Source organism: Sapajus apella, unplaced genomic scaffold, assembly GCF_009761245.1.
Source record: "Sapajus apella isolate SASKATOON/1434 unplaced genomic scaffold, GSC_monkey_1.0 scaffold51, whole genome shotgun sequence".
NCBI lineage: Eukaryota > Metazoa > Chordata > Mammalia > Primates > Cebidae > Sapajus > Sapajus apella.
The window spans coordinates 484,346-494,048 of record NW_022436991.1 but is presented as its reverse complement, the minus strand read 5'-3'; the positions used below and the strand labels follow the sequence as shown (position 1 = coordinate 494,048).

Genomic DNA, 9,703 nt, shown 5'->3' with positions numbered 1-9,703 from the left:
ATCGTGCCATTGCACTCCAGCCTAGGTAACGAGCGAAACTCCGTCTCTCACAAAAAAAAAAAAATGAAAAAAAGAAAGAAAGAAAGAAAATGTGTTCTCTGCCCTTCCCAGTCTCCGAATCTCTGCTCCTCACTGATGTCTTTAAGGAGAGCTTTGGTTCTAAAGGAAGCAGCATTGTCGAAGAATGTGAAATTCAGGGGTTGGTAAGGGACTTCTAGGACTGTGCCGAGAGGAGGAGACAGGAACACATTAGGAAACAGAGCAGAATTCTTTCAAGGTTTCTATAAGGAAAGCTGTTTCCCATCCTTCACTTGTGGGGGCTGATAGGTCGTAGCAGATTTTTTCTGAGGAACCCTGGTCATTATGTTTATGTGCTCCTCCTCTGCAGGTGCCCTTCTGACTGTGGCTGGGTCAATTATTTTATCACTCTACGACAACTGTTCTCAAACCCCATTATAAGTATAAATTATCCTAGACCCAGTTCATTCTTAAGATCAATTTTAAAGGACTAAAAATAAAATGTATAGCCAGGCATGGTGACACACCTGTAATTCCAGCACTTTGGGAGGCCAAGGCAGGCAGATCACTTGAGCGCAGGAGTTTGAGACCAGCCTGAGCAACATGGCAAAACCCCATCTCTATAAAATGTTCAAAAAAATTATTTGGCATGGTGGTGCACACCTGTGCTCCCAGCTACTCAGAGGGCTGAGGTGCGAGGATCACTTGATCCCAGGAGGTCAAGGCTGCAGTTAGCCAAGATCATGCCACTGCACTCTAGCCTGGGTGACAGAGTGAGACCCTGTCTCATAAGCAAATAAATAAAATGTATTGTTCATAATGAAATAAGCAGGTAAATAGTGAAATGATTAATATTGTGAGACTGAAGGAATAAGTAGGTGAAAGTGTTTTCTGGCATTGAGGTATATACCTTAAGCACCTGGTAATTAAACTGATTTCCAATTAGCATACATATTCACCATGCATTTGTTCAACAGATACTTATTCAAGCACCTTCTATGTGCCAGGCACTGTTCTGGGTACTAGGAATAGATAAAGCAAGGAACAAAACATCACAAATCCCCACCCTTAGAAAAACAGACAACCAAGTAGAGTGTGTGCCTGGTGGTGATGAGTAATGTGAGGACAGGGATGCTGGGGGGACAAGGAGAGGTGTGTCGTTTAAATGAGGTGGTCTGGGGATACGCAGATGATACTTGAGAAGTGAGGGTGTGAGCCATGAAGATATCTGTAGGAAGAAAATCTGAAGTCTCTGAACAAGGAAGCCAATATGACTCCAATAGCAATAGCGGAGGGGTAACAAGTAAACTATGCAGCCAGGTTGTGGCCAGAAACCAGCATCTGTAGCGCCTTGTAAGAAGTTAGGCTTTGGCTGGGCACGGTGGCGCACGCCTATAATCCCAGCACTTTGGGAGGCAAAGGTGGGTGAATCACGAAGTCAGAAGTTCAAGACCAGCCTGGACAACATGGTGAAACCCCATCTCTACTAAAAATGCACAAAGTTAGCTGGGTGTGATGGTGGACGCCTGTAATCCCAGCTATTCAGGAGGCTAAAGCAGGAGAATCGTTTGAACCCAGGAAGCAGAGGTTACAGTGAGCTGAGATCGCACCACTGTACTCCAGCCTGGGTGACAGTACAAGACTGTCTTAAAAAAAAAAAAAAAAAAAAAACATAAGTTAGGCTTTGTATTACCACTAAGGGGAAAAGTTGCTGGAATATTTTGAGGAAATGTGTTAGAAACAGTAGGGTGCAAAGGTAGAAGCAGAGACAGGTAAAATGCACAGCAGGAGACAGTGGCAGCCAGCAAGATAACAGAAGTGGTTGGATTCTGGCTGCATTTGAAGGCTAAACTAGCAGGATTTGCGGACAAGTTGGATATGTGGTGTTAAGAAGAGGAGTCATGAACCATCTATTGTTTTGTGTCTGCGCAACTAGCAGCTTGTAGTTGCCATGCCTGAAATGGAAAGGAGTACACCCGGAGTGTGAGGTGCTGCGTGGGCAATTAGTCGAGATGGCGTAGAGGCAGCTGGATAGATGAGTGCAGACTTTAGGCGAGAGGTTGTCAGTGTATAAATGGCATTTAAAGTCATGAAACCCAGTAAAATTACCTAGGGTCTAAGTACCGATAAAAAGCTATGCAAGAAATGAGTCCTTGGGAACCACCAACATTTGAGAGAGAGAGGAAGAACCAGCAAAGGAGACTCAGCAAAAACAGCCAGCAAGAGTGAGGCAAGGTGGCTCTGAAGCCAGCACATTTCAACGACAAGAGAGAGAGCAACTGGATCAAAGGCTGCTGTGCCTCAGTTAAGATGAGTGCTGCAAACTGGCCTTGGTTTAGCTGCGTTGAAGCACAGCGACCTTGACAAGAACAGTTTCTGAAAACTTGGTATGGGTGGTCACAAGAAAGCCTGAGAGTCAGAGCTGGAGATGGTGTTACAGAAAGCTTTTCTTGAGAGCACAAAGAAATGGTCTGTAGATTCACTGCAATGTAGGGTCAAGGAAGCTATTTGTGGTCCCATGGGAGTGATCTAGGAGAAGAGCAGGGAACCACAGCCAGGTGTCGCCGAGGGAACACAGAATCCAGTTGAAGAGGGAAGGGCCAGCCTGAGACAGCAACACCAGCAGGAAGGAAAGCGCTCAGAGTCCCAGCACAGGCAGGCATTCACAGCGTGCGTAAGCTCTGTGCTGATCACTTACATGTTCTCAGTGTTTAGGCAATGAGACCTCAATTGACAGAATGGGGTTGGGGGAATATTAAAGTTTTGGGGAGAGAAGAGAAGATATAAGGCAATATTCTAGAAGGGTAGGAAAATTAAAGGACCAGAAAAATGTAACAGGTTGGCCAGGTAGCACTGATGAGCCCTTGAAGTAGGTGGTCATGAGCTTAAAGTGAGACTTGTCAGCATGGTTTTATGTTTTTCCTGTAGCCACTTTCAGTTATATGAGTACAGGCATGAAGTGGACCACTGGTTCTCAGCAGGGTAAGTTTGTCTCCCACTGCAGACATTTGGCAATGCTTGGAGACGTTTCTGGTTGGGACAACAATGTGGGGGACGAGGGGCGTGGGTAGAGGTTCCTAGGGGCATCTAATGGGTAGTGGCCAAGGATGTTGTTAAATATCAAACAGTGCACTGGATAGACTCCCACAACACAGTTACATAGCTCAAAACATCAGTAGAGCCATTGTCAAGAAACAGAAGGAGACAGAGAATTAATAAGTGTTTTGCCAGGTGTGTATGACAAAGAGGGAACTGTGCAAGTGAGGGGACTGTGGGATATAGCTGGGTAAGGAGGGAAGTGAGGAACATGTAAAGGTTGGAACAGAAAGGGATTGTAGGTCTCAGTGGCATCAAATAATTGTTATAGTTGGCATCCTGGATGGAGTGAAATGACAGAATACCTGGTGGGTATCAGATACCAGGATGCTGGGAAGTGAGGTTTAGATAATGATGAGATCTAGGCTATAATCACACAGTGACTTGCAGAGAGAGGTGATGAGATACCTAGAAGTAATGAAGTCAAGGAACTGAGAGAGCAGAATGTTAGAAGGAATGTATGTGTGGATATTAAAATCACCATGAATAGTGTAGTGACTGAAGTAATGTTGAAGAAAGCAAGCAGCAGTGGGAGTCTCAGGTGTGTCATAGGAGTCATTAAGAACTAGGAGGAGACCAGGTCCTGATGGTCAAGTCTGAAGGCATGAGATGAGATTAACAAGAATATATCCTTTCCAATACATAGTTACTTCTTACAAATTCTTATTTACCAGTGCTTAAAAATGGGCTACTAATTAATTGGATATTATGTCCAGTAGTATGCGGGTAAATGTTTAATAAGTGGCTGGGCTCAGAGGGCCCATTATAGCCTTTGCCAGTTCCCATGGTGTAAATATTCCCACAGTGACCATTTTCAGGCTACCAATGTGATATTGCTGAATGCAGAGTTGGAAGAAGATGCACTATTGTCTCTCTTGAGTAAGAGCTGGCTCCAGCACCTCACTGGCTATGTCTGTAAACTGTTATGTAAAAACGGCCACAAAAATATTGTTGCAGAAACATTCTTTTATACAAGGGATTTAAGAATTCATGACGCCAGGTGCGGTGGCTCAAGCCTGTAATCCCAGCACTTTGGGAGGCCGAGGCGGGTGGATCACGAGGTCAAGAGATCGAGACCATCCTGGTCAACATGGTGAAACCCCGTCTCTACTAAAAATACGAAACATTAGCTGGGCATGGTGGCGCGTGCCTGTAATCCCAGCGACTCAGGAGGTTGAGGCAGGAGAATTGCTGAACCCAGGAGGCGGAGGTTGTGGTGAGCCGAGATTGCGCCATTGCACTCCAGCCTGGGTAACAAGAGTGAAACTCCGTCTCAAAAAAAGAAAAAAGAAAAAAAGAATTCATGACATATCAAGTGAAGAGAGAGAAAGGCACATTTCTAATAAGCGTAGATGGATGGTGTCATCCCAATTATATTAAAACATATATGAAGGAAGGATATATAAAGGAATGTTAATAGTCACATTCTATGAATGCTAGAATAGCCTAACATTAGAAATTAGACTATTCCTAACCTATAGAATGCAGTGAGTTTTGTTTTCTTCCTATCTTTGGTGGCAGTGTCCTAATTCTTTGGTTATGAATATAGATAATGTGATCTTATCAATAGCTCCATTTAATTGAGTACTTCTCAAGTCTTTGTATTAAGTTGGGTATATTCCCTAAAGAAGCTTAGGAATACCTTCCTATATTTTGTTTTTTGTTTATTTGGATGGGTTTTGTCAGATGAAGTTATCTTAGAATCTGAATAGTGAAAAGTATAAAGTGATCTGATAAATTATAAACTGAGAAGACAAAAAAACTCAGGAAAACATCATCTGATTCCTAATCTTGAGAGAAACATGGTCTCCCATCCCAGTTTCAAAGTAAAAATGCACTATTTTTGAAAAAAATTCATATTCATATCACTCAATAGTTTTTGTATTATATTCTTTAGAGATAGTTTATATTCTGTTTTCTTCTCATTGGAAGCTTTTTTTTTTTCCACATATTTTCCACAGAATTTTTAGCTATTACATGGTTTTGAAGAAGTATACTTAATCATTTCTCTACTGTATATTTATCATGCAGCCTATTTTTCACTAGGAGATGATATGTGTATATTATTACTTGGGTAGGGTGTTCACACTGGAGACCCAAGGTCAGTGTGCGTTGAGTTTGAATAGCTCACGCTCAGTATCTTACCCAAACCCTGAGGGAATAGTGCAGCAGGAGAAAATTTCTTGGTCAAAGTTAGTATGCAAACGTTTTCATGGCTCTTGAAATGAATGTAGCATATTTTTTTCCAAAGTAACCGTACTCATATCTAAGGTACATTTCTTTTTAATTTCAAATCATTTAGGCACACAATACAGTAGATTTCATGTGATGACATCTCTTTAAATGTTATTTTCTTTTTTTCTCAAAAATAGCAAAGCCATCCCAAAAATTCAAATGACAAACACCGTAGCAAAAAGTGCAAAGATCCCAAACCACGGGTAAAGAAGTTAAAGTACCACCAATACATTCCACCAGATCAGAAGGGTGAGAAGCATGAGCCGCAGATGGACTCCAACTACGCCCGCCTGCTCCAGCAGCAGCAGCTCTTCCTACAGCTACAGATCCTCAGTCAGCAAAAGCAGCACTACAACTACCAGACCATCCTGCCTGCACCATTCAAGTACGGCGGGGCCCATGCTATCCTCATAACGCGGGGTGTTCTGTGTTTTTTTATGAGGAACTATATGTTACCAAAAGTCAAATATTGTCATTTATTTGTGCTTGGTGGTTATTTTCTTTTTTATCAGAGCTTATCATACAGTGTCTGAAGTCCACATGCCGAGAATGGCCAGTATTGCAGTCCAGTTTGTGTCCTCCAAAATAGGTTCTGAACTTTTATAAGTTAGAAATGCCTTTTCACAATTATTCATCCAGATTTGCCTATTATTACAACACAAAAGCAGTACTAGATGCTCTGAGAAAAGCATAAGAAGTGCAAGACCTGGCATAAACAGCTAAAAGAAGAGAAAGATGGGCATGAAAGCTCGAATGGGCAAGGAAAGACTGGTGGAAAAGGCAGGATCTTTGTATGTGGAAGGCTCTAGAAGGGCCTTTCCAGGCACAGGGGAATGCTGTGAGTACTAGTACGGAGGAAGGAGTAGAGTAAGCAGCACCTCCTCATTGGAAGGTGAGAAAAGTTGCCTAAACAAAGAATCCGATTAATTTTTAAGAAAAAAGTGGAAGACAGAATCAAGTAGAGCCCATGTCTAAGGGGACTTGAAGCTGGGCAGAAAAGACCTTACTTGACACAGCAGACAACGGAGTGCTTCAGAGTGGGCTGCTGATGCAGTGAGGCTGAAATGCAAGAAAGAGCAGCTGGACATTGGTATTGAAGGGGCATCTGTAGGCAGTGAAGAGCTCTGACAGCAGACTGAGTGTTTCAGAAGACAGTGAAAGGCCTTGGTGACCAGCAGCTGCATAAAAGGAAGGTGTTTTCAAAGTTTGAGCCCAACTTTGAGGGACAGAAGGGAGTGAATTCTGACAATTTCTGAGACTGAATTTGCAGCAAGACATTAATGGTTAATTTTAATTATGTAATAAAATTTCTGGATATACATTCCCAATTTTTCTGGGAAACAGATAAAAATGCAAAGATCTTTTCTTCATTTTACTTTTCAGGAGAAAGTAATATTTGCATTCGACTCTAGAAAAACATGCAAAACCATTTTTTTAATGAGAAAAATTATCTGTGATTAAGTCACTCAACTTACAATCACATGATCTGTAGAAACTTCTATTTTCTACATGTAGCCTAAGCATTCCCTCATAGGTAGCCCCTCTTTTTTTCCCCTCTTAAGAGTCAAATATCTTAAGATTAAACCTATTAGTAATTCAGACCTGATTGTGAAGTGCTTTATTCTGAAACATCAGAGCATGGAGATGAAGAGAGAAAACTTCGTATCCAGTTATTAAGAGCAAGCAGGCCTGAGTGAGCTATTGACATTGGAAGGGAATCAGGTGAGGGCCAAAGAGAATTGGAAGAGAATCAAAGACAAGCTACTGTTACTTTACACCTTTGTCCAGGCCCTAGGGAGGCCTCCTCCACTGCCATCCTCCTTTGGCATTGGGCATCAATAATAATAATGGTAATGATGGCTTGTGGTTGGTTACTCACCGTTTACAATGCATTGTGCTTAAAACTGTACATCATCCCGATCCTCTCTGCAAGTCTAGGAGGAATTGCTGTTATTGACAACATTCCCAGATGAGGACGCTGTTAAGGTGAAAATCCCAAAGGATTTTTTTGATATCTTTGAAAAAGTCTTTTCTTTAATGAAAGAATTTGGCTGTGTGACTGCCTTTGTAGATGGGAAGAATCCATCAGAGGTGTGAGCCTACTGAACTCTTCCTAGTTCTTTGTCTTTCCATTAAGGCTTCAGTTCCCCTCTCCTACTCAGACATTCAAAACCTCTAAAATAAACAAGCTCACCCAAGAACGGTATCATACAAAAAGACCCAAGATACTAGGAGGAGAAAGAACACTTATTTTTGTATATTACTTTACCCCAAAAAGAATGTAAGTCCTGTTCAATTTCCAGATCCTAAAAATGGATATCGTGCTTTCTAAAGCACTGTTTATGCTTAGCAAAATTCCGTTGCAAGAAACTGAACATGGAAGTCCGACAGTGCCCACAAGGGTGGCATTTTACCTGAATCATGTAGCCCTTTGCCACTACAAAGGAGCAAGCACCCAAAGGGACTGGGCTTTAGTCAAACCCAGTTTGTCCGCACAGTGGGAGGTCACCAGAGGTACTAGAAGGCCACTGCATCCCTCAACTCAGGAATCTCATCTGCACAGCAATCACATTCGTCAGCAACTCCCTTCCCCCTCCCCCCTCCCCCCTCCCCATCTATTGCTTTGGGAGAAAAATAGATTAGCATGTTTATATTGGAAAGATGGAGTTAAGGCCGGGTGCAGTGGCTCATGCCTGTAATCCCAGCATTTTGGGAGGCCCAGGCAGCTGGATTGCCTGAGGTCAGGAAGTTGAGACCAATCTGGCCAACATGGTGAAACCCAATCTCTACTAAAAATATAAAAAAATTGGCCACACGTGGTTATGTGTGCCTGTAGCCCCAGCTACTTGGGAGGCTGAGGCAAGGGAATTGCCTGAACCAGGGAGATAGAGGTTGCAGTGAGTCGAGATCACGTCACTGCACTCCATCCTGGGCGATAGAGCAAGACTCTATCTAAAAAAAAAGGGTTGAGTCAAATACTAATCTGTACCAAATTCTATATGTACCAAATTCCCTATGTAGAATAATTACATTCATTTTCAAGGGGATAATACCACTCACAAAGAAGCAAAAGGTGGCTCTGCAGGGAGACTACTCTTATGTGATAAAGCACAGACTTAACACACAGCCCTTAAACATTTGCAGTATGTCTGTGGTACTGAAACTTCATGGGGAGAGAGATTTGGAGAAGAATGTTTAAAAGGCTCCTTAAGGGGACAATAATGAGTGAAAATAAGGATGAGAAACATTGATTTAAAAAACATGCTCTCATAACTCAGATTTTAAAGTTGAATTTTTAGAAAAGAGAATAATGATGCATAAAATATTTGTCATTTCATCCATTGTCAAGAAACTTCATCCCAAAGATTTCAAGTATTTAATTTCAACAAAATTCAGGCAGGTTTTAGTAGACCCCAAAATGAATGCCAAGAGTTAGCTATTGACAAAGGCCAGCATTGGCTTTGACCACAGGCTTCCCAAAACTCCTCAGAGAAAGCTCACCCAACTATGACCATCACCCCGTAGGAACTGTCATCTCAAATCCCTGTTTCAGAGTGTGAAATTCCGAGTCTCTGGGCTTCAGCATCATGGCCTTGCATGATAGTAAAGTCTGAAGCTGTAATGGAATCAGCTGTAGGTGTCAACCATCCAGAAATGGAACACCACTGTTACCAAGAGTATCACAGTTGGAAGATGTTAGGTAGGGATCTGGTTTTGATACTGAAAGAGTTGAGGGAAATTAGTACAAAGCACCTAACTGTAGTAGAATTTGACAAGTGATACACCAACTTCTTTTAAATAAACTTTTAAAATTGAACTATAACTTTCATACAAAAAAGTCCATAAATTATAAGTGAAAACTGTTGTGAAAATACACTCCTGCATCCAATACCCAAACCAAGAACATTATCAGTACCCCAAAAGCCCCCTTTGTGTCCCTTTTCCATGATGATCCTGACTTCTATCCCCATAGATTAGTTTTGCCTGTTTTTGAACTTTATATACATGCAATCTTACAGTACACCTAGGTGCATCTTTATTGGTGCTGATAGTTCATTTTTTTAGTTTAGTATTTCATGGCTGACTACATCATAGTGTAGCCATCCAGCTTACTCTTGATCCATAGTTGGGTTGCTTCCAGTTGGGGTTATTATGAATAACACCATAGTAAATATCCTAGTCTGTGTCTTTTGGTATACATACTTGTCTTTCTGTTAGATGTCTATCTAGGAATGGAATTGCGGGATCATAGAATAGGCAGATGTTTTCCTTTAGTACTATGAAAGAAGTTTCCCTTCAGTAGTTTTCCAAAGTGGTTGTACCAATTCACACCTCTGCCAGCAGGGTGTGATTC

The 9,703-nt window shown here is 41.8% G+C and overlaps 1 protein-coding gene and 1 long non-coding RNA gene across 8 annotated transcripts in view; both read left to right on the top strand.

Annotated features, from left to right (window-relative positions):
• The window catches only part of MRTFB (myocardin related transcription factor B), a 336,737-nt gene that overhangs the window by 303,180 nt on the left and 23,854 nt on the right, over window positions 1–9,703 (top strand). For all 7 annotated transcript variants that reach the window (XM_032242720.1, XM_032242723.1, XM_032242725.1 and 4 more), the window contains one exon: window positions 5,487–5,734. In XM_032242720.1, coding sequence (XP_032098611.1) covers window positions 5,487–5,734 — 248 coding nt within the window. The remainder of the gene's footprint in view (window positions 1–5,486; window positions 5,735–9,703) is intronic.
• On the top strand, window positions 1,612–3,322 carry LOC116526443. Its single transcript, XR_004258160.1, has 2 exons — window positions 1,612–3,051; window positions 3,092–3,322. It is a non-coding gene; the product is annotated as an uncharacterized LOC116526443 (long non-coding RNA).